General features: G+C 37.6%; 3 protein-coding genes across 4 annotated transcripts; all 3 read left to right on the forward strand.

Annotated features, from left to right (window-relative positions):
* The first annotated feature begins 6,025 nt into the window (after nucleotides 1-6,025).
* mrps14 (mitochondrial ribosomal protein S14) lies at nucleotides 6,026-7,096 on the forward strand. Of its 2 annotated transcripts, none has more exons than XM_077724450.1 (4): nucleotides 6,026-6,148; nucleotides 6,216-6,348; nucleotides 6,428-6,613; nucleotides 6,699-7,096. In XM_077724450.1, exons 2-4 carry the CDS (start codon nucleotides 6,280-6,282, stop codon nucleotides 6,879-6,881), a joined length of 438 nt encoding a protein of 145 aa, XP_077580576.1. In that variant the 5' UTR covers nucleotides 6,026-6,148; nucleotides 6,216-6,279; the 3' UTR covers nucleotides 6,882-7,096. The 2 variants fall into 2 exon arrangements, with proteins under 2 accessions (XP_077580576.1, XP_077580577.1); XM_077724451.1 differs by having other exon boundaries at nucleotides 6,048-6,148; nucleotides 6,449-6,613.
* Nucleotides 7,097-7,347: 251 nt separating this feature from the next.
* On the forward strand, nucleotides 7,348-9,278 carry cacybp (calcyclin binding protein). The gene is made up of 6 exons (XM_077724307.1): nucleotides 7,348-7,490; nucleotides 7,938-8,148; nucleotides 8,223-8,319; nucleotides 8,406-8,505; nucleotides 8,576-8,670; nucleotides 8,755-9,278. The coding sequence occupies exons 1-6, from the start codon at nucleotides 7,473-7,475 to the stop codon at nucleotides 8,918-8,920; spliced, it is 687 nt and encodes a 228-aa protein (XP_077580433.1). The 5' UTR covers nucleotides 7,348-7,472; the 3' UTR covers nucleotides 8,921-9,278.
* Nucleotides 9,279-9,681: 403 nt separating this feature from the next.
* On the forward strand, nucleotides 9,682-16,343 carry plk3 (polo-like kinase 3 (Drosophila)). The gene is made up of 15 exons (XM_077724308.1): nucleotides 9,682-10,045; nucleotides 10,928-11,035; nucleotides 11,118-11,234; nucleotides 11,345-11,474; nucleotides 11,633-11,720; nucleotides 12,163-12,258; nucleotides 12,767-12,965; nucleotides 13,074-13,200; nucleotides 13,353-13,468; nucleotides 13,715-13,835; nucleotides 13,901-13,984; nucleotides 14,072-14,234; nucleotides 14,313-14,442; nucleotides 14,514-14,624; nucleotides 14,708-16,343. Exons 1-15 carry the CDS (start codon nucleotides 9,824-9,826, stop codon nucleotides 14,900-14,902), a joined length of 2,007 nt encoding a protein of 668 aa, XP_077580434.1. The 5' UTR covers nucleotides 9,682-9,823; the 3' UTR covers nucleotides 14,903-16,343.
* The last annotated feature ends 10,891 nt before the right edge of the window (nucleotides 16,344-27,234 follow it).

Genomic DNA, 27,234 nt, shown 5'->3' on the forward strand with positions numbered 1-27,234 from the left:
ATGATGAAAATAAGGAAACTGTCTGTTACCATGTGATTAATCATTTTTTTGTGACACTGACAAAGATAGATGAGACATCTATCACCACCAATGGCAAAGTTATGTTGGGTTTATTTACTTTGGATAGAAAAAAAGGTATTCCGCATATTGTACAACACAAAAATATGGAAGTATTTAAAGGGCAGGATACAATATTCATAAAGGACAACAAATAGTATTCATAGATAACCTTTAAGTGAAATCGCCAAACTCCCATGGCAATGTTCTCTTTAATTTTTCATTGGTTTTGGCAGAAAGACAACTTCCCTGAACGCATTGAGTACCAGTGTGAGTGACATCATCATTGCTCGCTATGGGCACACCAGTATCACACTTGCCATAAGCAGGTGCATGTCAATAAACACACTTGAAAGTCTTAAATTTTCTCTAAAATAGACAAAATAGACTTATAATCCAGTGCGCCTTATATATGGAAAAAACAGAAAACCAACAACGAAAAACCACCACTGTCGGATATTAAAAAAAAAAACACAAACGCCTGAACTGAAACAATACTGTTAAATATGCAGATGCCATCTAAGTCTACAACATCTTCCATCATATAGCTACTCCCCCACTGCAAGATTTTATACCAAAAAAATTCAAAACATTAACAACGGCTAGCTCTAGAGGTGACTGTGTAATGAATACTTCATTTCTGGAAGTCAATTGCAATTACCGTATTTTTACGACTATAAGGCGCACTTAAAAGTCTTAGATTTTCTCCAAAATAGACGGTGCGCCTTATAATACAGTGCGCCTTATATATGGAAAAAATGTCATTCATTGAGGGTGCACCTTATAATGCGGTGCGCCTTGTAGTCGTGAAAATACGGTACATATTTCCTCGTGTATCTGGAAGCAGTTTATTCACTGTGAAACAGAATGACTGTCCAACCTACTTGACGCAAAATGGGAAGTGACAGACAGGCCAAATAATGTCACCGCAAAAAAAAAAAACAGTTGAAATCTTGATTTTTAGCTTGTCTGTTGGTCATTAAGAACTAACTCAATGTTGGCGAATTCACATCCTTACAATCTTAACTTATTTCCATTCTTTTTAAACATGGAAACCACGTTATTAGATTTAGCAGTAAGTGGAAAATGTTCACGTTTACATTTGCAAAAATGCCCCAAAGGGTGTTTCTTCTTTTAATCTTATAATAATGTGTGTATATTCACATCAAAATGATTAAGACCAGATAAAGACATGTTAGGTATAAACAAATCAAGGCCGTCAGGATAGTTTGAATGAATGGTGTCTTTTGTTAGCTCAGCCATCTTTCCATGAACACATTTAAAATGTATTATCAGAGTTTAATTTATACTCATACTGTCCTGGCTTCTGCAAACACAAATTAAAAAATACAGTAAACAAGCCAGAAAAAAAATGATGGGTTTAATTTCAGTGTGAAACATTCTGAACGACAGAAATTCTCTAAATATGTAAAATTTCCTACCAACAGTCTATCATTTATTGTAGACTTTCAATAGCAAACGCAATGTTTATTCCATTATCGAGTAGTGATAGAACAGAAGACACAATTTTACGATTTTATTTTACAAAAGAAGAAGTTAAAACACTATATGTTTAGTTTCTGCAAAAAATTTAGACAAACCCATATTCTTTTTGGCTTTGTTTTGTTCGTAATGAGAAAAAAACTATATTTAACTTTAGAAAATGCCATTTATCAAGGGATTTCATGGGAATGCGTATGAGTTGATTCCAGTTGACCTTCTGTTCATTTTGGGGCATTTTTAGGTCACTTCCTGGTGTATTACGATCGTAAATACTTTAATATATGGTGGTAAATATTGAGTCAGGTTAAGCCACAGACTTGCTGAACTTGTGGTGTTTTTAAACACACAAAAAAGACAAACTTGTTGGATTGAATAATTGCAATGCATGTCACAAAAAGTCATTAGCCAATATAAACTTAGAAAATCTTTCAGTAGTCCACCATTTTGGTGATGGTCCTGATTTTATGCATCGAATGAAGCAAATACATCTTCGAATTCCACCTGGAATTTTGCTTTTGAATTCTTTTGAGTCCATTAAAGGTTTTGTTCATAAAGCCTGAAGGCGACACAATGTACCATCTTGGTGGTCCCGTTTGCAAAATGCAAACACAGATGTGACCCTCAGTAACATTTTTCAGCATTTTTACCATCACTAGGCCTCCCCGCAATGTTCTATTCACAAAGAACATGTGAGAGGTAAAAGAAAAAAAAAAGAACCATCCTTTACCGTTACACATGAATGAAACATAATATCAAATTCTAAGAAATTGTGCAGCATCATATACTGTAAATGTGAGGAGTGGAGTTTGTGGTTTTCTAGAGATGTTATCCTTGGCAGAACTTAAGAGGAAAGTCACTTCAGTGGACTAAAAAAAAAACTGCTACTTTTGCTCCAAGGGTAGAAACACATTGACAGATGATGCTAAGTTGGTGAAATATAGTACATATCTGTCACCATGAAACAGTCCCTGCAGTATTTAGAATATATATTCTGCAGATATGGAAAATGATCAAACATTGAAAAAAAATCTATATATACATATGTGTATTGTATCTATTATTAAATATATTTAGTCGATTTTGCTCAAATTTATTCTCATCACATTTAAATTTTATAAAAATACAAAAAATAAAAAATGGCCATTAAATATGATCACAATAAACATGATATTTTAACCATGTCAATTGCAAAAAGCCGCCATGTGCACATAAAATGCTAACATTAGCCAATATCCCAAATTCAACTCTTTCTAATTGAAACATCATATGATATATATATATTTTTTTAAAACTCAATTAAAAAAATCTAAATATTAATATAAATTCTGAATGTATTTGTGCAAAAAGATCATTGAATCATGTTGTTAAATGAAGAATCACAATGTTTTTATGAAATGCTAAGATTAGCCACGTTTCCAAACTGTTCGCAAGATCATCATTATTATTATTATAATGATGACTTTTCACTACATGTCCGAATCCTCTTTGAGATCTATATCTGTCTCTATCTGCAGCACTCCCAAGTAATTGACCGACTGAGTGAGCGTTCAAGTCTTCGTTTAAGTTTGAGCAGACATTCCTGAGGTGTGGAAACCAAGGGTCAGAGAGGTCACTAATAATGAGCTGCATCTGCTTCATTCACATGGTTGGCGATGGAGGGCATGGCAGCGGCGACCGCTGCTGACTCAACGTCTCCATGTGCGTGTGTGTTCTAACCAGATGGCTGAAGAACATTTGATACCATAACGAAGACAATGTTGTAGTTCTTTTAAAGGTTTGAGTTTTTAAAAAAAATCTAAGTCAATATAACCATCTGGTGCATCCATTGTATTCTTTTAAAGGTGTGTTGTTGGAAATGTAATGGACAAGCTACCTCTCACAAGTAAAAAAAAAATTAAAAAGCTATCTCCAGAAAAATTTAAGCAACTGGAAACTTTGGGTTAATATTAGAATTTTGATAAGTACCTGCAAGACCAGGGGTGGGCAAACTTTTCGACCTGGAGGCAACATTGACTTTAAAAATTGGACAGATAGGCCGGGTCAGCACAAGATAGGATACATATAAAAAAGTGCATCCGTTAACAGTACATATGAAACAGAAAAAAGGACTTAAGTATTAACATACTCATCACTCATCATTAAAGTAAAAACTATAAAGTACAAAGTAAAGTAAAAAGAAATGTATTAAAAATATTAAAATGTCATTTAAAAAAAGATAGAGGGGCTGTAAAACACCAAAAACAAATAAGAGTGGACAGAGCTACTGCCACTGGCTTCCACATGACGGCGCCATCTTGAAAAAAGGAAAAAAAACATTATTTGGACAACGTCGGCGGGCCCGATTAAAAAGCCTAGCGGGCCAGATGTGGCCCGTGGGCCGTAGTTTGCCCACCACTATGCCAAACCTTGACCACAACATAACATAAGCAACATAAAGCATTTATCAACTTATTAACTAACTCTTTTTCATATTTCTTACAGGTTTTTGCATCAATTATATTTCATTGACCCTGTGATAAGACACAAAATTTGAAAGAAATGCAGTACATAAAAAGCAATTGTTTCTCCAAGGATTGCATTTACGGCCGTTGAAAATCTAGATTTAATTGAAAATACTTCAATGTGCTTATTTCTATGCACGTGCTGTAATATAAATTGGAAGTGTGGAACAATGAGGCAGTTGAAGGCTCGACAAGTGTAGCTCCACGTGTTCAGCCAACGAGATCTTGAGGCGGTAAGGCTATTTATTTTAGCTGATGACAGAAATAAGGGGTAACGTCTCCCTGTCGCATTTTCCTCTCACCGGGAGCTCTATACGGCTCACAAAGGCCCCATAGAAATGGAAACGGAACATTTGATCATTTATTTAAGGGCTTCTTTCTCATTTTCTTTATATTTCTAACCTGGATTTGTTTGGTCTTGACACGCTTGATGAAGCAAACCCTCCATACAGTAAAACGGAACCTTTGTACTGTTCCGGTTGGTTTCAATTAGTGTTACGTAGCTTTAACATTGGTTTATACAGCTTGCTACCTCTGTAATACCCCAAAAATATTTTTTTAAAAGCTAAGATGTAGCGCTTACTAATATAATTGACCCCACTACCCATTGTAAGATTGTCTGATTGTCTAAATCAAAATCACTGGTGTCAAAGTGGCGGCCCGGGGGCCAAATCTGGCCCGCTGCATCATTTTGTGCGGCCCGAGAAAATAAATCATGTGTTTCTATTTTAGAATCAAATTCAAATGATGATAAAATGTACATTAAATTTCCTGATTTTCCCCTTTTTAAAATCAATCAATGCAATTTTTAATCCAATTTTTCTTTTTTAGGTCAAAAAGCATTTTGTAAAATCGAAAAATAAATATACAAATATGTTCGATAATTGTCGAATTGTCAAAAATTGTTACTTAATATATTAAGTAAGCACACCTCATAGCAAATTCAAGTACTATGTATGAAAAACTGAAAAAAATGATTCCACATTATTATTCCTAGATGCTATATTTGATGATTTATACTGAACGTCCAAAAAAAAAGCACCTATAAAGTGACCCTAGGCCACAGCAGTGATTATCACTAACCCAGCCTTGGCAGAGGTCTGCACAGTCCTGAACTCGATTCTATTTGATCCATAGGTTCAGCCATGGGTCACGTTTGCACATAATGGAAAACCCCCAACTGGGAAACACAGCAGCTGCAACACTGTTATAGGTTGAATTGCACCCATAAAGGTTCTCGAATCCCTCTGAAGTGATGACCACAACGAGGTCAGCTTGCTTGGCGTTGCCAGTGGCGTAACTGAGAAACACCATAGAAACATGGAGCTTGTTGCACAAATAGTCAATTGATGTTTATTCTCTTTAATCAGTCTGTAAAGCTTCAAATCATGTCTCTGCTTTTAAAAATAAGTTAAATGCATGATGTTAATGAATCTGGTACTTATTGATTTTTATATAGACAAACTAATATTCATGTTTATGAAGATTTATTTTGAATCTGGAATGAACCTTTCAGGTAAGAGAAAATCCAGTTTTATATTTTTCACGTTTATTGTAAAAGCCACCAGTTGCTTTTTATCATCTATTAATCCAATGTAAAAAGTTTTGATCCTACCACCAAGTCTCAATTACAATTGTAATACATGAAAAAAATCCAATTATCTTTTTAGAGCTCTCCAAGTCACTGCTAGTTATTTAAATTATTATTGCAGTTATTTTTTTGTCATTGATAAGTACACACTGCCACCCTGTGGTTATGACGAGTAATTTTGTTAAGTTAGGAGAAGCATGACATTACCTTCCACTCACATTGCACACATTAGAATTGCAATCTCTATTGTCATTGCAGTTTAATTTGCAAGTTTCTTCCTAAAACTGTCCCGTCACATTGAGGCGTAACCACGCCCATATTGTCCCGTTACATTGAGGCGTAACCACGCCCATATTGTCCCGTCACATTGAAAGTGGAAAAGATGGTGAGTTGCTTACCGCGCTCCTAAGAGGTGTTTTGTCCTCCCAACCTGTCTATGTTTAGAAGATGACGAAGAATAGTCGTTATAAGGCCAGTTAACGGCAGAGGTTGACAGGTATGATATAAGTTATTATAGTATTAGGTATATAGTATGTATAGTTATTATTCGCCCTCCTGCTCAGTAGAGGGCGATGTTCTAAACTGACCTTCTTAACTGAGTTGTTGTCGCAAGCGACTTAATCCAACATGGCGACTCCCGTCGTTACACGATTGGGCTTAAGTGCCCTTTACAGCAGTTTAGGTGCCTCGAAGCAGGTATTGTCGCCTCTAATGACATTTTACTTTTGTCATGTGCACATTCTACAATACAATACTACAATGTGATTCGTAAAAGAATAAAAACTTTACCTTGCAGGCGATGAGGGTCTGCTGGGGGGCTGTGGAACAAGTGAGATCTTACTACGTCGACTGGAGAATGCTGCGAGATGTTAAGAGGAGAAAAATGGCATTTGATTATGCTGACGAACGACTACGAATCAACTCTCTGAGGAAGAACACCATCCTGCCTAAAGAGCTCCAGGTTTGTCGCCCAAAAACATTTCAATTCATCTTGGGAAAGTGGAATCAAGAGATCCATGTTCCAGATGTACTCTATTCCTTTTCAGGAATTGGCTGATCAAGAAATCGCTGCGTTACCGCGAGATTCTTGTCCCGTGAGGATACGCAATAGGTGTGTGATGACCTCACGACCAAGAGGAGTGAAGCGCAGGTGGCGACTCAGCCGTATTGTTTTCCGTCACTTGGCTGACCACAACCAAATGTCTGGTGTTCTGAGGGCCAGGTGGTAATTGAAAAAGACAGCCTTCACTGGCATTGTCTGTACTGTGCTTGTGAATGCACCCACACAGTTATTTTTGACATTATCTAGTCTTATGAAGGCCTTCAAGTAATGGATTTTTATTTTGTGCAAGATTACAAAGTAATTCTATCTCTGTGTGTCATGTGCTAAAGTGTTCACTAGTCTCTCACTATAGGATTGTAAATAAACTCAAATGTACAAAAATATTTGTGTATTGATTTATATATGTCGTTGGATGTCAACTGTCAGACTTAGTCGATCAGATTTTTTATTTATAAATTTGAGTCAGGGCCCCTTGGCCGTAAAGAAGAATATTATTGTATTGTCATGTCTGTTTATGCTTCCATATTTTCCATTTTGGATTCAGTTGGGATACTGTAATGGGTTTTTAGTGATGGCCCTAAAATATGTAATTCCACTTAAATCCACAAAGTGGCGGTAATGCACTTGAGACCTCGATGACGTTGGTTTCGAGGAAGAAAGTGGCATTGCGGGTTGCGCATGACAAACGAAACTAACCCACTGAAGACAGCATCATTCGGCAAATATAGAGAAACAAAGTACTTTACTTAACACCAAGATGGACCTGACAGAACAGGTAAATAAAATGCATTTATTCATTTAGTTGAATAACAAGTAAGATACATACGCACGCTTTCTATTTTCTCCCTCACCTAGCTCCTACGTTTCAAATGTAAGTAATGCTACATATGCTAACTTCTCTAGAACATTTTATTGCTGTTTTTCCTTTGCTTGGATTCCATTGCAATTTTTAATAAACATAAATTAGATCAGCGGTAGAGTAATTAAGTGTAAGGATGTTTAGTAGCTTCCTCCGCATAATGAACAGTCTTTGTGTTAAAGGGTTTAGATTTCATATTAAATTCGTTTGTGAGTACAGTTAATAAAATTGTTTTTACAGTACAATGTTATTAGGAAGATTTTTTGTAAGGTGGTGTGACGATGTGTATAAGGTAGGGACATATGTTCAAAATGTCGTGGTTTTGAGGCATCTGATGTAATACAATGAAATCCCATTGCTAAGATCAACCAGTTGGAGGCAGATTTACTGGAACTGGGATCTCTGGTGGAAAAGTCAGAAAGAACAAGAGTGAAAGAGCTCCTCAAGCAGGAACAGAAGAAGGTGGAGAAAGAGATCACCATCAAACAACAGCAGAAAGAACAACAAGCACGCAGAAAGGCCGATCCAGTGGCGTCCTCCAAAGCAGCGTACACGGTCAAAATTACCAACTACGGTATGACATTTCTTGCCATGTTGATATTCTCTCCACTTCTAAATGTGTAATGCATCTTATTCTATCCATTGCAGCATGGGACCAATCAGAGAAATTTGTGAAAATCTACCTCACCTTGAAAAATGTGCATAACATTCCATCTGAGAAAGTGGAAGTCAATTTTACTGAAAGGTTTGTACTAATTCAAAAGAAATCAAATATCAGCGTTCACTAAGACAAGTCGTACTCATCACATATGTGCTTGTTGTCCTGTGCAGATCATTTTCTGTGCTGGTAAAGGAACTTGATGGTAAAAATCACCAGATGACTGTTCTCAATCTGTTGTATCCAATTGATGAGCAGAACAGCAGCACCAAGGTGGACTTAAAGATTGTTTCTGTGTTCATATGCAACAATGTATTTCAAAGCACTGTCTTGCTTTCTACAGATAAAAACAGACATGGTTTTGATCATGTGCAAGAAGAAGACAACCAAGAAGTGGGAGTGCCTCACCGCAATAGAAAAACAGTCAAAGGATAAGGAGTAAGAAACTACTTATTTAAATGGCTTTCATTGTGATAATCAGAAAATGACTAACTTCCCCCCTTTTTTGTTACCTGTCTAAAGTAAGCCCGCCCCAGCCGATGACAATGCAGACCCCAGTGATGGTCTCATGAGTATGTTGAAGAAAATCTACACTGATGGCGATGATGAGATGAAGAGAACCATCAATAAAGCTTGGTCAGAATCGCAAGAGAAGAAATTAAGAGAAGATGGCCAAATGGATTTTTAAAATGTATCACATTATTGTCCATTACTTCAAATAGTGCCCAAATATACAAAATACATTCTTGACATGGATGGACAACCATGGATTGCCTGCCATATGAAGTTCATTGTTTTAGAGTATACAAAAAGATAAATACTGTACTACTGGGGTATTATTATATAGACCAAAATAACACCCTAAGTGAATTGATTTGAGATGTTTCTTTTTCAATCATTGTCAGATTTTGTTTTTTTGATGTTCCTCAAACAAAGATCCTTCAGATTTTTACTTGCAATTGTGTTTTGTCACAGTTTTGGTGGATTTTTAGTCCATACCATTCCAGTCATTGCACCTGTCATGAATAAATGTTTGAAAAATGTGAGATTCCTATGCTTTAACAATTATATAAAAGCACTGTCACATATCACACTATGTTGCCATGAAACTGATTGGAACGTCAGAAACCGACTATACATGCACACTAAAATTAATAAATGCACTAAAGCATTTGTCCAACAGAGAGCAGCAGAGTTTCGATTCATAATAATCACAAATCAACTATACGTATGTGTGAAATGAGTCATCAACGAGGAGAACATTTGATGAAAACACCGCTGGTGTCGTGTTAAATTCTAATTATTTAACTTGTAATACAATCAACCAATCAACTGAGAGTATCTAATAAATAATTTCCTTTTCATTATTCACAGTCGCCCATACAAATTAACAATCAGACACGCCCCCTATTCCATGACCGCGCCCACAGCGTATATATAGTCCTTTTAGTTCATTCTGTCCTGACAGGCTGACTACATGGATGGAATGGAATGACATAGTGGTTTTTTATCCTTGCCAAACGCACTAAATTCTCTTCCAACTAGGAATACAAGATTACTTTATTGTGTTTGTTAGACACCGCCGCTTAATATGGATATCGGTTGTTTCACGGCGGCGCAGCGTCTATCGGGCCACGCCATGAATGCGGATTTCAACAAAAAGCCTGCTACCGATGGGGTCCCACAAGCCGGGGTTCCATCGGTGGCCAAAGCCGGCCGCACTAAATCAGATCCGGGCAAATCGGAGCTAGCACAGGTAGTCCACGACGCCAAGACGGGACGTTCCTACAGTAAAGGGAAGCTTTTGGGAAAGGTAACACATGTTTCATGTATGTACATGTCATTCCCGTGTTGCTCGGTTGCAGGTGTGTCTCATGATAAGCAAGGTATACCGATTGCTTGGACATTTTTTTTTATAAATTGAAGGCGTCCAGATGTTGTATTTGAGAGCAAATAACCACACCAAAGCTGCTGTATCAACATGTTGCGTGTCACGGATCGCTGCTACCAAGTCATGCCTGTGTTCAGATGGACCGCAGAGCCACTGGACAACGTCAATTTCACGTTTTAATGAGAATGCAGCAGCAAGCCCTGCCTCTAGTTTTTGTCTGCATGCTTTCATTCGACCATGAGAGCTTTTTGGTGCATCAGATGCATACAAATGACGCAGAGGCGCAATGACCAAGGCTGGAAAAAGCACCATGATTAGCTTTTTAAAACTCTAAAGTCTTTTAAATATCCTAATAAAGGTCATTTGATATGAATTTTATCCCCATTTGGTTCCCCAGATGTTCTAAAAATCTAAATGAAAGATTCCCCTACCTCAATCAAGTTATGCATTTCATTTTGACTAATTCCAATCTGATCGTCTTGCCTCCATTTTCCTTGAAAGGAGCAATTGATGTTTTAAATAGATCTAGGGCAAGGATCACATTTTTAATCACTTTGATAGGATATGCACATAAATAATCTTGATTGATGCCAAAATGTGTAGGAGAATTGAAAATATTTTGTAAGAAATGCCTGAAAAGGCCAAAAAGGGGTGCATATTTCAGCTTTTTTTTTTGCCTCGGGGAAAGAGTATTCAGTAAAACCCCTTTAGTTGTCTGGAGTCATTCGTCTGGAAAAAGAATGTCAAACTATGTGTAAATTGAATGAGTGGAATTCCAATTTGATCCCCTTCATTCTTCTCAAGGGTGGTTTTGCTCGATGCTACGAGATGACAGACCTGTCGAGCAACAAAATGTATGCCGTCAAGGTGATTCCACAAAGCAGGGTGTCCAAGCCACACCAGAGAGAGAAGGTATTACTGATTGCAGCACATAGTCCTATGACTAAATGTCCCCTTAGCACAAATTATGCTAACTGTCTCCTTCCATTTACAGATAACCAATGAGATCGAACTGCACAAAACGCTATCACACAAGCACGTGGTGAAGTTCTTTCATTATTTTGAGGACCAAGATAATATCTACATATTCCTCGAGCTCTGCAGTCGCAAGGTAAAGACGTCTCGGGGAATTAGGAGTGGGTTTTCATATGATGTAAGAGTAAAACTTCATCTTTTGAAGGTTAGATTTTTGCCTCATCTCTATTTTTTCTCTCCTAACAGTCACTGGCACACATTTGGAAGGCAAGGCACACACTAACCGAGCCTGAAGTGCGATATTACCTCAGACAGATCATATCTGGTCTCAAATATCTACACAATAAAGGCATCTTGCATAGAGATCTCAAACTAGGTATGACAGCAGCAGTAGCAGTACATCATGGGTGGCTTGCTGGCTGCTATGATAGGAATGTTGCAATCGTGCATGAAAGCATCCAAAGTATCAGTTGTGACTTTAGCTGGGCATTGCTGACTTAGGAGGATAACGCTTTTGTATTTTTTTTTTTCAAGGCAATTTCTTTGTGAATGAAAATATGGAGCTACGATTGGGAGACTTTGGCCTTGCTGCCAAACTGGAAACGGTCGACCAGAGAAAAAAGTAAGTTCTCATAGTCTTCAAGTATTGTCTATTCTTGGGATGGAATATTTGTTATGACACACCTAGCAAAAAGCCCAAGAATAGCACAAGGTAGTGGCAACCGCACAATTATTTTTTATTTAATTCTCAGATGAAGTCATGAGGAATTGTCTTTTGGCATCCAACCTTGCTATTCTAGTTCAAAATGTTCAGTTTACCTTTGTTGATTGCATACCACGCATTGTTCTGTGATGGTGTCGTATGTGCAACAACACAACCTTCTTAAACACCTGACTAAACCGGTTTTCAAGTGGCAGTTGAATGTAGTGGTGAGAAAAATAGTTTCACTGGAGATTTTTCACACTACTGTGGAATACCAGAGAATTGCAGTAGTTCTGCTTAATTCTAACATGTTTTTTAATGTATGATGTCTTGTAATTCAATCTTAAATGTCCCTTCTCAGAACTATCTGTGGAACCCCAAACTACTTGGCACCTGAGGTGCTTAACAGACAGGGTCATGGCACGGAGTCGGATGTTTGGTCCCTGGGATGTGTTATGTGAGTAAACTGATTTTTGCACTGTGGTGAATAAAGAGGGGGAGTCAACAAATGTCCCAAGACTTCTACTGACAATGCTAACCTCAACCATTCATAAAAGGACAATGTGCTGATGTACTCAATCCAAGGCTTATATCGAAAGTAAAACCTGACTATGTACGATGTTAAAATGACGATCCCGACAAATACTACTATTAAAGGTTCTAATAATTGCTTTTACATAACTTGACATCTTCACTTAAGCATTTTTGAAGATGAGAGCCAAGATGCAGATATATTTTTTCATTTTTTCCAAAAGTGTTTATGTACTTTTCATGTTGACATTCAACCAAACCAAATTATTAATATAAATAGATATTTTGTCTTACCTTACATGTCTTACCTCATACAACAGTACATCAAATTGGGTCCTTCATCCTCCCTTTTACACTTAGAAGGAAAAGTTTGACCACGCCTTGCATGTTTATTTGGAATCGTGACTGAGTATCCTTGGCTCTCTCCCATTCAGGTACACGCTGATGTGTGGTAATCCTCCCTTTGAGACACTTGACCTAAAAGAGACATACAAATGCATCAAGGAAGTCCGCTACAACTTGCCCTCTGAGCTTTCGCCCGCCGCGCAGAAACTCGTCTCAAGCATTCTCCAGAAAAACCCCAGTGACAGACTCACACTGGACCAAATCCTCAACCATGAATTTTTCACCAAAGTAATTCACATTCAATCCCTATGACACTGATAGACATCATTTTACTGCATTGCCAACATTCAAATTGTCATCCTGGCCTTAATGTGAGCTTCTGTTGGTTCCCTGCAGGGTTTCACACCAGAAAAACTTCCCCCCAGCAGCTGTGTCACGGTGCCTGAGCTCCACCCCCCTAGCCCGGCCAAGAAATTCTTCACCAAAATGGCCAAGAGCTTCTTTGGCAAGAAAAAAGCTAAAGGTATGCATGTCACTATGTGGATCCTACTGGCTTCTACATACCACCTGTAGTTAGTTATCCAGCATGACTTCCTAACTTACTTAAAAAGGATTGCGTAGTGTGCATGGTTTTGTTTCCCAAATGTAATTTTATGGATGTGACTCATGTTGCAGTGGAGAAGGCGCCTTGTGAGGAAAAGGAGGACAAAGATATTTCCAAGCTGGTGTCTGGAATCGTCAAGTGCTCGATCAACCGCCAGATCAACTACAAAATGGTTGGCGCTAATGAGGTATGTCTATTCATTCTCGCGCTTCACTTTAAGGCTTCGTGTGTGATAGCTGATATTTTAGACTGTTAACTCATTCAGGGCCATTTACGATGATAGTGTGGCTTTTTCCAAGCCATTTGACTGACTATTCCAGTTCTAACTGATTAGATGTCTTATCAATTAGTTCATACATTGTCACATAATATTTAGTATTTTTTTTGTCACGGACAAAAGCTTAAAGTTTGGCTTTGTTTTTGTTATTTTCAGGTACCCGCCCCCACAGGTCAGCTGGTCAGTTCAGTGCCTCTTGAGCCAACCCCTGCTGAAGAAGAATCCAGGAAGTCTATATCGCGCTCCTTCAAGGGAACTCTGGCTAGCAGCTCTGAACGTAAGTTCTTGATGGACTTATTAGTTATAGTTTCTTTCAACTAATTTTGTTTTTCCCCTCTCCAGCATGTGAGGATGTCATAACGCCATCCGCTGTAGCCGAATCTGCCATTGAAGTTATCAATAACTGTTTGGCCAACATGCCTGCAGGTAATAAAAAAGCTCCAAGACAGAATCCATTGGTTGTAGTGTCCTTTTGCTTTTTTCTTGAGCTTACTATGACAACCATTTGTACAGCCACTAGAAACCCACCATGCTTGGCCAGGCCCCAGTCCTTCCTGTGGGTCACCAAATGGGTGGACTACTCCAACAAATACGGTTTCGGCTACCAGTTGTCAGACCAAAGTATCGGCGTACTCTTCAATGAGGGAACGCACCTCAGCCTATGTGACCAACGCACGTGAGTAGAAAGCCAGCATAACTCTTACCTCGACAAAAAATGTGAAAATTAACGATTTTATCATCTCGTTTCCTCCAGGACGGTCCACTACTGCTTAACCAACAACAAACACTTTAGCTTTCCTGCCAGTTCGCTACCCGAGCAACTTCGAAGCCAGAAGCAAATTGTGGAGCTCATGGCTAACTACATGGAACAAAATCTCATGGAGGTAAGCTCAAAATAAACAAGAAAAAAGTCCATATCTTAAGTTAAGTCAATACTAACCCATTTCTTCTACAGGGTGGTGACATTCAGTGTCATGAACAAGTTTCTGGACCCCCTCCTCTCCTTCTTCAGTGGGTGAAGACGGACCATGCTCTTGTCATGCTGTTTAACAATGGAACTCTCCAGGTTTGTCCTCATCACCCTAAATGTACCTTTTCAGGGTTTGTAGCTGAATCCTTCACGACATTTTTCTTTCATGTATCATCCAGGTTAACTTCTACACAGACCACACCAAAATCATCCTATCCAAGTCTATGGACTCGTACCTGCTGACCTACATAAGCCGTGAACGTGTGTCCTTCACATACCTCCTGAGCACATTAACCGACCTGGGTTGCACAGCGGAGTTGCGCCACCGCCTCCGATACGTCCTCCACCTGCTCCAGCACCACGCTGATGCCTGATAACCCACCCCCCTAACCTTTGCTAAAACCAGACTGGATAACTGTGATACCATTTGAGGCCCAAAGACCAGCTCCCGTTCGATTGGTTAAAAGACGGGCTTTGTGACACTTTTGGACTACATGCCGAGGCAGCTGATGATATTCCGATTTGTTCAGATGATGCGTTGGCCTCCAGCGTTTGTGCCTGTCCAAAGTTTGTTTGGCATTCTCTAATGATTGGAAAATCCATGAAAGATGCCACAAAAAAAAAAATGAAGACAACCATTGATTCTCCTTCTTGGTTGCATGGTGCCGATAGAGCCTGCTGCTTTCCGCCTCTACTGATAGACGACGTTAGTGCCAAATTTTGGGGTCTCTGTGCTAACTGATGATACACTTTAGATTTCAACTTCTGGTTGAACACAAATGATGGTGGTGGACCCTTTCTTTAATCCTCTTGGCTGCTTCCTAATCTGTGGACACTGGTGCACACTTTTTTTGTTTTCCATTTTAACAAAAAGATGAGCCAGCAATAGATCATAGTGTGATCTTTGTTTACCTCACACGCACACTTGACATTCCTAGCCGTATTTGGACGCTGAGGTTTGGAGGAAGCTTTTTGCTTCTTCACCTTCATTGTCTGCAATTTTATTCAGTGTTCACTTACATGGTACACAATATGGGAGAGACACGTAAATGCACGATTTTTGTTCGCTTATGTATATATAGATGTAACGATATATATCTATATATTTTTTTCTTTTACTATCACTAGTTTTATTTGATTTTAACTTGATACTGAAAGACTCAACTTTTGGTCCATTGGACTTTTAAAAAAAATTAAGTTTTAAATGGACATGTAGGTGAATGCGCGTGTGCCCACATGTTCTGGGAAAAGCAGACAGTTGGGGAAATATGAGATGAGGGATGGGGTGAAAAGTGCCTTTTCTGAGGGATGCCTGTATAGTGCAATAACTAGCCTCTTTAGTGAATGTCAAGCTGACTGCTTTGTCATAGTTTGCACGTGCTTTTGCCCTCCCAAAGTTCAAAAGCACGTCCAAAAGCGATACACTGTCACTACCCGGTATAAGCTTTTAAAATGAACCCTGCTCTCATCAATGTGTAATCCTCAGCAAGAAGAAGATAACGTCGCACTCTTACTGTACTGTGAGCCTCATTTCTCGAGCCAGAGTTGTACCCTCAAAACTGTGACCTGGAATGCAAAGTGTCTCGTACAAAGTGTTGTTGGTGTTTTCAGAAATCATTGTGAAAGCAAGTCTGCCCATTCAGGAGAATCTTTATTTTTCTGGCACATATTGTCCTGTTAATTTATTGTTTTTTATTTATTTATTGTGGAATAAATTTAGTTTTGACATGAAGAAATGTTCAAATCTGCTCACAGTTTTTGTATGTATTGTATTGGGGGAACATGGGACAAAAATAAAGTTTATTGAAAAGAAAATTTCTCTTATGTAATTGAAATTTGTAATGCTTAAACTACAGTAATCAGGATTTTATACTGGTGTTAAATCATTTGAAACCCTAATCCTAGTTTGAAAAAATATACCTACTTTATATATGTGTGTGTGTATACGTGTGTGTGTGTGTGTGTATATACGTGTGTATATGTGTGTGTGTGTACATGTGGGTATATGTATGTATGTGTACATGTGGGTATATATGTATACATATGTATACATGTGTATATATGTATACATATGCATACATTTGTGTGTATATATGTATACATATGCATACATGTGTGTGTATATATGTATACATATGCATACATGTGTGTGTATATATGTATACATATGCATACATGTGTGTGTATATATGTATACATATGCATGTGTGTGTATATATGTATACATATGCATACATGTGTGTATATATGTATACATATGCATACATGTGTGTGTATATATGTATACATATGCATACATGTGTGTGTATATATGTATACATGTGTATATATGTATGTGTATATATATTTATATACACGTGTGTGTATATTTATGTATATATTAAGTATACAGCCAATGCCTATACGTGTGTTTAAGAACCGTTGAACTAATGTACATGCAGTAGTTTACTCCATCTTCACAGTTCCCCTAAAAATGACAAGGCAAAATAGTCCTTTTACAAAAGGTCGATGTGAGTGCAAGTATTACGTCCATATTGAATGGAAAGAAACCAGCAGTAGCAGAAAAATGTTGGAGCATTCAAGTCCTTTCAAGAAAGCAGTCAGCATAGAGTGGGTGGGTGGCATGTGGGGGTAGGTAAAGGAAGAAGGTATATACGTCCTTCCTTCTGTGACCTCGGCTTTCAGTATGTGTTTGTGTTGGCCCTGGCTCTGTGCTGATGTCACACTCCTGCACCAAGCTCATCACACAACGTTTACACGCGTCACACTGCCGCCCTCCAGGAAACGAGTATTTCCTTTTCTCTATATCCTCCTGTGAACCATTATTAGAACAAAGAAACATGTCGCGCTCGTCCGCGACTGCGAGGTTGCCCCAATTCACAGCTTTCCAACTCTAAAATTCTTGAGTAGCTTTCAAAGTTCCTCCAAAAACTCAGGGTTTTTGTTTAACTCAAGCTTCTTGTGCAGACCATATTCAAGTATAGTATATTTATCACTTGCTGTGGGTCCCTAGTTTGCTGCTCTACCAAAAACTCACATTTTTCTACAAAAAAAGAATTCCCAAAAGATATCCAACCAAACACAAGACATTGCTCTTGGTTAACAACCTTAAAAAAAGTCACTATTGACGCTTACTGACTTTCCATTCAGACCCAGAAAAAAAATGACTAGGACACACAAAAATGCTCATTGGTTGATGTAAAAAAAAACCTTAGACTCTTTCACCATGACAAAAATTGACCAAAAATTCAACCTGATAAACTGTAATCAATATGTAAAGTAATATGAAGAAATTTGAGGCAACACTTTAAGTGTATCAGAGCTTTTTCAATGTTTTAGTGGAATCTGCCTGTCTTCTATTTTCGGCTTCCTCACAACCTCTTTATTCTACCTCTATACAAAACACCTCATCTCTCATTGAGATGACGGTACTGACTGGAAACTGAAGCAAAAGCAAAGAGTAAGCAGGCCAGGAAGTCTAACATCTGGAAGCGAGCGGCGAGACCAAGAGGGGAAGGAATTCCGGGAGACATCTAAGTACAGGGGCTAAGGGGGGGTTGGATTTTAGCAACGATAATTAGTAACTTGTGTTTCCCTTAGAGCTTTCCCTCTTCTTCCCAGACTCAACTCCTGCGTGTTAAAGGCCATTGTCATCATGCAGTCGTTTCCTACAAATTCCCAGCCAAGCCACAAGCCGGGGCGTGCATGAGTGTGCACTGCTGGCTTCTTTTGATGGTTTCCTCTCAGGAACTTGGCTTTTTTGACTCATTTCTGTCTGTCTCATCAGCTTTCTTTCCCTTCCTACCAATTTTTTTTTATGGGAGTATCTAAAAATAGTCTTTTTGCTATTCAAAGAACTTCTGCTTATCACATGTTCCAAATTCACCCATTATAAGGTAAAGATTTGCAATATAAAAGACCACATACATTTAATTATACCTCACCCATATGGCTTTGAACACACTTAATTGACATTTACAATGCTTGCTATAGCAACTTTGGTGGAAATTTATTGCAGGCTATCTCACATCCTGTAGTCTACACATGTATAAATGAGCACTGGAATACATACACAGTAGTTACTTGTGTTTTTTTCTCAGCTTTAGAAGAAAATGTTGCTCCCACATACAACACCTACAATACTCAGTGAAATAAACATTTGCCTCTCTATGCAATTGTTTCATGATTGCAGGGTTGGGCAAAAATGGTCTTTGAGGACTTGTGGGTGCAATTTTTTGTTCGAATTGATCCAGTAGAGACGCCTTGACCAATGAGATTTCTGCAATCCACTGATTGTACTTGTAAAATACCAGATTGGTGAAAAGGTGTCCTTTTTATGGGTTGGAATAATAAAAATCTGCACTCACTGTGGCCCTTTGTGGAATAGTTTAACCCACCCCTGAGTTATAGGATTCCAAAAGCAGAATAGCCAAACAATACTCATAACTATTACTAATCTATAATGTGGACAATGTTATGGCAATGGGTTTTAATATGATAAGGTTTTCATAAGGGTTTTGTGTGTTTTTTTTTAAATAGGTATGTCCATACCCTTGACCGTATGCCAAAGCACCTTGAGTGCGATTCTCTTAATCCATTAAAGTCTCCGCAACTGGGAGGACTTTGCTGACGAGATATAAAGCACAGCTTGAAAAACAGATGGCTAAAAGACAAGCAAGCAGGGGAAACCTCAGATTATCATGATGTAAGACATTTGGTAATTCAAATATATTATACTGCCCAAAGTCCCACTATCACAAGTTTTACATTTTAATTAAATGATAGAATCTTGTCAAAGACAGAAAAAAAATCTAGTACAATATGACATATTTATGTAACGGTTTGCCTCTGCATAGTAGAAAACGTAGCAATGTAGTTGATTATTCCTCAATTATCCCTATCATCATCAATGTGTCCTGAACAAGACTCACATGATTGGTCGTGTGATTTCCTCTGAATGAGCTCATTGAGTGTGGACCACTTCTCTGCTCATATGACACACGACCAAGCCTTCAACGCCCATTGTGTCACCACGGAGCTTTCCCTCCCGATGTTAAAACTCCATGTCATTACTGGCTCCAACTATAATCATGTGCTACAGTCACAAGGGGGATGTTTCAAAATTGCTAACGCAATGTTTTAGGAATTCCTGGATTTTTATGCATGACTGATGTCATTGTTCATTTGATCCAAATTCTCAAAGGTCATATTTTGGGGTGCTTTTAGGTGAATATTCCACCTGATACAGCTCTAAAGTTTAAGGAAAAACAATATTTTTTTATGTAGTATATGTGGGTAATCCCCTTAAAACTTGAATTCTGAAGTCAGGCAAGTGAATTACAAGTGCTATGAAATAAAAACTGTGGTTTAATTGATTTTGATTTAAAAAAAATGTCTTTGAATTACAAGCCCTGAATCCAGTCACTCAACTCTTTTAACAAGAACTATAAGTTTGTGAAAAAAGACAAGAATTTATCCAAAAGGAGCCTTAAAGCAATAAAAAATTGATACTAGCAGTTGATGTTTACTGCCAAGCCAAATCAGAATTGCTGCTACAGATTGAGTTATATAACCCTTCATGTAATGAATATTTGAACACAAATAGCACATAAAAACTTGACAATACAGGCATAATCACATGTATATATTCTTTATCCTCCGTTAAAAACATCTACTTGCAATCATACTCCTTTTTTTCATACAGAACCACAATAATGTGTTATTTTCTTAGAATTATTATTTTTTTTTTAAATCTATCGGGAGTTATAGACTCATTTCTAGTCATTTCTATGGTTGTAGCATAGCTTTTTTAAGATTGGACGGTTTGAGTATCTCAAGGCATCGCGTGACAACGTTGGATAACATGCAAAATAAAGTATAAATGTGATAATTAGTGATAGGAATTTTAATTAGGTTATCAGACAGTCCTTCCTCTTTACTGTTCCAAACTAAGGCATGTTAAAGAGAGCCTGTGCCTAAATTCCAAAACAACTGATAACAGGGGATTTCCCACATACACACACACACACACTTGTGTTTTTCAAATTCATGTAAAATAGTTTTTCTCAATATATAATGACTATTAGGGCAAAACATGGCAAAACAAGTCTAATTAATTGTAGTTTCCAAAAAGGCATGACAAGTCATAAGAGTTATGTCACTCAGTTGTGGAAAACATCTTCAAATTTAATATATCAAACAATAAATAAAGCATTAAATAAAACTGTGGTCATTCCACACAACATTTTAAAGACGATGTCACCACTTTTCTCAAAGAAAACTAAAACTGTGACATATTTGAGTCATAACAGTGAGTTGAATTTTAGATTTTGGTTTTGAGTTTGGACATAGTAGAAACTTTGTTGTATTTCACATGACAATTTTAAATTGCTGCATTTAGGCAGGGCATGTGAACTACAAATGTTTTGGTGGATTTGAAATACTTTATGAAGGCAATGATATTTCCTCATAACATGTTGATGAAGCAGTGTTAAACCACAGTTAAAGAAAGGGTGCAGCCTATGAAATTGAATGTAACTATGGGAGACAAAAAACTGGGTGTGGACATCAGATTCACAAGATGTCATGTGTTATTAGTTACATATTTTGATGTATGCTTCTTTGGAAAACAATTATATGCAGACAAAGAGAAATTCTATTGAATTGCAGGCAGAAGTCTTACCAGGAATTATATGAAGTCATGTACATTATGTAGATTTCAATAAAATCAGGAATATGAGACCACACAGATGTTGTTTTTTGACAAAAACAAACCTGCCTGTGTCATAATAATCTGCAGATAAGCAACAACAATCAAGGAAGAGCAATTCACACGTGTGGAAAAACTTGTCAGCGGAATTTATGCGTGGGTGAATTCTCATGCAACAAAAATAAACTCACATTGCTAACCTTATCTTCAACTATTGCGGCAGATAACATGTTTTATTTTTTTAATCTTATAGTGCCTTTAGTTTCCACTTGAATAATTGCACAACAAGAATAAAAGATGTCAACTTTAAGACAGTAAATAAGAGATTATATTTATCAACAAAAAGTGTATTGCACTCACGTGAAGGCTAGCATTTATTTCCATGTTGGCTTGCAGATAAGATAGCAATTTTAGTATTATTTTTATTAATATGGTAGTTAACACGTGTCTCATATCATATCACATTGTCAATTATTTGCTCATTTGAGTTTGTTTTGACTGAAAGAGTCAAAGAAAAGTGTCCAATATTAATAATAAGTGCATATTGTTACTTAGTTGAGATGACCAAAATCTCAAGGTAAGAATTTGATCAAAAAAATGAAGTCACCATTGCTAATACAGTGGAAAAAAAACCTTCCTTGTCAGGCGCACGCCAACACAATAGATTACATAAAAGGGTGACTATTGAGACAGGATTGTGAATGCCATGGTTACCCTACTGGTAAGAAGAAAAGAGGAGAGACAGCTCAAATGTTGTTGTTCAAAAAACCATGGAGATGGTTCTTTTCTTCCTTTAAAAATAATTATCAAGGGACCTTCAAGCAAAGAAGTTTTTGGTATTGCGACAAGGGCTTAAATGCCTTCTTTTTAACCTCGAGATGTCAACATTCCTACTTTGACATGCTGCACAAATTCATACATTCCGAATTGCATGCTTGTCATTTTGGTTAATGCATGTTCAAGTCCATCAAATAGACAGATTCAATCAAATACAATAGTAGTAGACCATTATACATAGTGTATCATTTAGAAATGAAAGAAATATTTATATTATTAATACTACTCTACCTGTGAATTGCTTTCAAAAAAGATTGTTTTGAAATATTCTTGCATATGCATAATAGTGCTTAAAATATCACTTTAGCATGGTTCAGTTTATGATGGCCTACAATCTATAATGCCAACTTGAGTGTCACGTTTTGAAATCACACACATTGTAATCATTTACAGAAAGCGTGTGTGCGCACACTTAACACAAAACCGCTATGTTATCTCGTGCGTCTCAGGGCAAAACAAAGAACACGGGTGTTGACATAAAGCAAGATTATAGATAAGTGTTGAAGTAGAGGAACACCCTTGTTCTTTCATCAGACTGGAAATGTTTAAGAAAAAGACTGTGAGAAAATCGAATTGTTTTGTTGACTAATTTGTCCGTCAGGGTGTATTAACTAGTATATTAGTGTAATAAAATCGTGTTAGAATAAAGGATAAGGAAAATAATTATGACCGAGCAACATGCAGCATTTGCAAGATCACATGTATCCAAATTAGACACAAAATATTATGAATTTTTAAACAAGGTTCCCATTATTTAAAGCCTATTATTCATGGTGCTAAAAAACCCCAAAGAAGAATGAAGGTGGAAAACCACATGAAGAATGCAGTAAAAGCCACTAAGAATACAAATGGAGGATAAGTATGCAAGACGTATAAATAGTGATATCTGTATGCAGGTTGTGTCAGGTTTGTGTGCAGAACAGACAATCTGACTTAATATAGTGAAAAAAAAACCAACAACTGGATGCATAATCAAGCTACAGAGAACTAGAGTGTTCTAACTCCCTTTTTGTCATTTTACAAGTGTTTAAAAGCTTTATGTCTTCCACTTAAAGCTTCCTGTAAGGTCCAAACTTTCATTAATGAATATGAAAAAGAGGTATGAGATTGTAAAAATGTTTATATAGTAGGGCTTATCATTGTTAGTTGATTACCTTGTGTATGAAAGCCTATTGTCCCACCCACCAAAACAAAAGCATGATGGGTTATCACATGACTGTATATGCTACTAAGGCAATGCAAATCTAACAGCGGTGTGAGTCATCTGCCGCATGCACGTTGCTCATTCACATGTGTATTAATCTCAGCAACTTTTTTTAGTAGACTAAATTCACAGTAGACTGTAGCTCATGCTGTTTTATAGCCACAGTAGGAGGTAGTGGCTGTATTCACAGATAATGTTTGTACAATTGACACCTCTGGTGAGTCATGGCCCCAAGACCTCATGCAGTGTTAACGATGTATTTAAGGAAGGTACGCCAGTGTGAACTCTTCACTCTGCTAAAAGGCAAATGTGATTCTGTAGGAAAATAATGTTTTATGGCTCAGTTCATTACACAACCAGAGTGGTGGGAGTGGGGAAAACAACTATGGTTATTATTTTGTTTTAAATATGGCCTTAGAATCGAACTTGTGTCTGGTAATTGCAAAGAATTCAATGCTGTCAGTGTTACATAAAGAATGAATGAACCATTATGAACCTAAATTTATACAGCAGCAGATATATTTGTGATTGAAGGAGTCAGGGGCAAGTGTGCGTTTTTAACCAAATACTGGAAGCCAAAAAATAGGAATGTTTAAATTCCACTGTACTGTGTAAAGCTAACCACACCGACGGCATTCCATCAATGGTTTGACGCGACATGACAATTTTCGCTTATCTGTGAAGGTTGACATCCTAACCATTTTTGCAATAACTTATATTTTGAGTGACACATTCATCATATTTGCATTCATCATCTCTCAGTGGGTTAAGAAAAAAAGAATTATTTTAGTGTCAATGATGATGAAAGCTATGAATTTTGATTAGTTTATAGCTTATGGATGTCAAATCAATTTGAACTGGATGGTCTAGCTGCGAATGAACATTCATTTATTCACTATCATCTATCACCATGAATGAAAAGAATGAATGAACATAGGATAGACAGTATGGTAGAAACATGCATCCCTTGACACTGTGGGGAGTGTGAAGAAACTGAGAGGCCTAAAAGAGGTGCAGTCTGATGGGTGTTATAATAGCTACTTTTCCTAACAGCAGTATTTGTAGACAGCCAAGCATCTCCCAGGGGGTACCCATCCTTTTTCACCATCTGCATCACTTATTTCTTATATCACCTGCACTCCTTTCTCCCTTCTCCATGCTCACCTTCACTGCCTTGCTACTAAATCTGGCTCAAAGTGGGAAGACAGGCCTTCGAGTGTAGAATACCAAGTAGACCAGGGAAGAAAACATAGAAGAAGAGGAGGGGCAGTGACATCACACTTCAAACCAGACCTTCCGGCTAAACAAGGTTACGCCACAAGTACGTGATCCATCATCCATTTTTTGTGCTTTATGATAGCCATTGTTACATCCCCATTCAAATTCACCAATATTTCCGATTATGAAAAGAAATGTAAAAATGTTAAATGTTTTCACGTATTACAAAAAGAGAATTTTGCATAAAATACTAAATTTGAATGAGAAAATATGCACAATGTGGTTGAAAATAGAAGAAAGGAGATGGTATGTCATTTATAGATGAATGGACTTCACTCTCATCTTCACTGTGAATGTCCCTTAGTGCTCACAGACTTGCAAGAATTTAAATGTTTCATGAAGAGAAAATTCTTGCAGCCTGTAATAGAGTCAGTAACTGTGCTCTTGTCCTCACCATTTCCAATATAGAGGTGCCATGAAATACTACAGAAAATCATTTCTAATATACTTTTTTATTCTCTTATGCCCATGTAAGTATTCCGTCAACATGTGCTAGCAGTACTAGAAACTTAGACATGATCCTCAATTCTGGTTGTGATGTCACTAACAAAATTGCTGAAAAAAAGTGGGTGTTTCCTAAACATATTTTTGTTTTTTTTTAACTATGAAACCCTAAAAACAGCCAGATTATAATGCCCAATTTGTAATCTACATACAACTATTGCAGTGCTCTTAATTTAATAGTGACTTACTATTGTAAGCGAATGTTGTATACAGTTCCTATAAAGGATTTTGCGTTTATTTAATTCCATATTTTTGGCGTTTTTCCCACTTTTGGCAACCTAAATTCACATCCGAAGGATAAAAGCGCCACATGATTGGACGTCTATCCTTGTCAATGACACTGATATGTGTTAACATCATTAAATGGTGACACAGCTCAGTGTTTACTCAATAAAGCAGTCTGCAAAGACATTACAGGGGGTACCTAAAGACTTGTACTGGGGGGGGGGGGGGTCGTGTTGGAGCAAGAGCAGCCGTTGCACGAGCCATTTATTGATAATCATAAAAGCCCCCAAGCAGTCGGGGTTTGGAAAATCCGTTTAGAGGGCAGTTTACAATGGGGGGTGTGTGTGTGGGGGCGGGGGGGGGGGGGGGGGGGATGTCACAGACTGCAAGGCTGGAGCAGATTTGGGGCAGTGTGGAAAGCCTTCTATGGTCCCCAGCAGGTGGGATCAACCTCTTAGCCCCCCTTTTAGCCTCCCTACTGACATGCACGCATAGACACGCTTCTGGAAAAACAATAGGGAAAAGTATGAAAATACTAAGGATAACTTTTGTAGGGGAATATTTAGAATAGCATGAGGGGAAAAAAGCTGCAAAAACAACAGGTCCTGACTTGGCACTTGACTTTAGTGATTACAAGGCCCCCATACATAACCCACCACGCCAACAACCCCATCCTCCATGTTCTGAACTAAATAATTCGGGGCCCCTTAGTCTGCACAAAGACATGGCTGCTTGTCTGTCAAGCAGAGGCGCAAAAAACAGAGAGGCCCCTACTCGTTTCTATTCAGCTCTACAGAAGGACATTATATTGAAATCCCAGCCGCTGCTTTCCGAGTGGGGAGGAGGAGGAGGAGGCCCACACCTGTCTCTTTAGCAGGACTGCTTAAGAAGAAGAAGAAGACAAGATATAGACTGGAAGAGTGAGGGGGAGGCTGAGGAATGCATTGATGCACAACCAGGCCAGCTGTTTCCACAGATATATATTTGCTACTTTTGAAAAAATGCAATATTTTTCCTAGCAACTCTAAAAAAGTCATACTTTTGACTATAAGTGCATCATAAAAGAAGCCCACAAAGTAAAATAAGAACTAATAATCCTTCCAAAATGATGTCCTCATTTTATTAGGCAGATGTAAAAGTGCCTGATATATTTTTTCCTCAATTTTCCAGCTTGTAAATGAAAAAATATTGTGTAAAAATCCACTAAATGATTAAAGAATTGAGAATAAAACTACACAGCCTTCATGAAATATATTTTTCAGTAGACTTTGACAACTTTGAATATTCATTACACTGAAAAAAATTACATAATATCAATTATAATAATAGAATAGAAAGACCTTGCTTCCCAACACATTAGAAAGAAACTTTAAGAAATAAACTAATGTGATTTAGAAAAACCCCACATCACCAACATTCCTGTTTTAATAATCCATCTTGATTTATCTTCCTTGGGAACATGCTCAGGCATGTCCAGATCGGAAGGAGGAAACCCCCCACTCCAAAAAAAAAAAAGGGAGCCACAACTGCACTCAGCAAGGAATTTTTTATCTTACTGTTGTACTATCATTATTGAGGACAGCCTGACACACCAAAAATATCTTTCTTAGACTAGTATTACGAAGTAGAAGTAATATATTTGCAGACATCTTGGCATTTCACTCCAATCAATGTGTTACAGTTCCAATATCTATGTTTAGGTTTGTTTTACAAGTTGTTGTTAAGTCAGGTTGACGGGTGTTAGACTTTATTTGGGTTAAGAAAAGAGACTAGAAAGACAACAGATGAAGGGTTAAGAGGGTAAAGCAGCTGAACCAACAAAACGATGCAGCAGAAAGAAATATTTATGAATATGTAAATGATATCCAATGTTGAATTCAGTGCCTGCCTTCCAGCACGCGTGTTGTTTTGTCTACTTTCATGCAAATTTGCTTGTCTTCTGTTCATTG

This window comes from Stigmatopora nigra, chromosome 9 (assembly GCF_051989575.1).
Source record: "Stigmatopora nigra isolate UIUO_SnigA chromosome 9, RoL_Snig_1.1, whole genome shotgun sequence".
Taxonomy (NCBI): Eukaryota; Metazoa; Chordata; class Actinopteri; order Syngnathiformes; family Syngnathidae; genus Stigmatopora; species Stigmatopora nigra.

Bases quoted from the DNA above. Each gene is read 5' to 3' on its own strand.
- mrps14 (XM_077724450.1), top strand. From the start codon at position 6,280: ATGGCGACTCCCGTCGTTACACGATTGGGCTTAAGTGCCCTTTACAGC. The intron at 6,349-6,427 runs GTATTGTCGCCT...GATTCGTAAAAG, and splicing joins GTTTAGGTGCCTCGAAGCAG to AATAAAAACTTTACCTTGCA. The intron at 6,614-6,698 runs GTTTGTCGCCCA...ATTCCTTTTCAG, and splicing joins TCCTGCCTAAAGAGCTCCAG to GAATTGGCTGATCAAGAAAT.
- cacybp (XM_077724307.1), top strand. The intron at 8,506-8,575 runs GTGGACTTAAAG...TGCTTTCTACAG, and splicing joins AGCAGAACAGCAGCACCAAG to ATAAAAACAGACATGGTTTT. The intron at 8,671-8,754 runs GTAAGAAACTAC...ACCTGTCTAAAG, and splicing joins AAACAGTCAAAGGATAAGGA to TAAGCCCGCCCCAGCCGATG.
- plk3 (XM_077724308.1), top strand. From the start codon at position 9,824: ATGGATATCGGTTGTTTCACGGCGGCGCAGCGTCTATCGGGCCACGCC. The intron at 11,235-11,344 runs GTAAAGACGTCT...CTCTCCTAACAG, and splicing joins TCGAGCTCTGCAGTCGCAAG to TCACTGGCACACATTTGGAA. The intron at 14,443-14,513 runs GTAAGCTCAAAA...TTTCTTCTACAG, and splicing joins TGGAACAAAATCTCATGGAG to GGTGGTGACATTCAGTGTCA.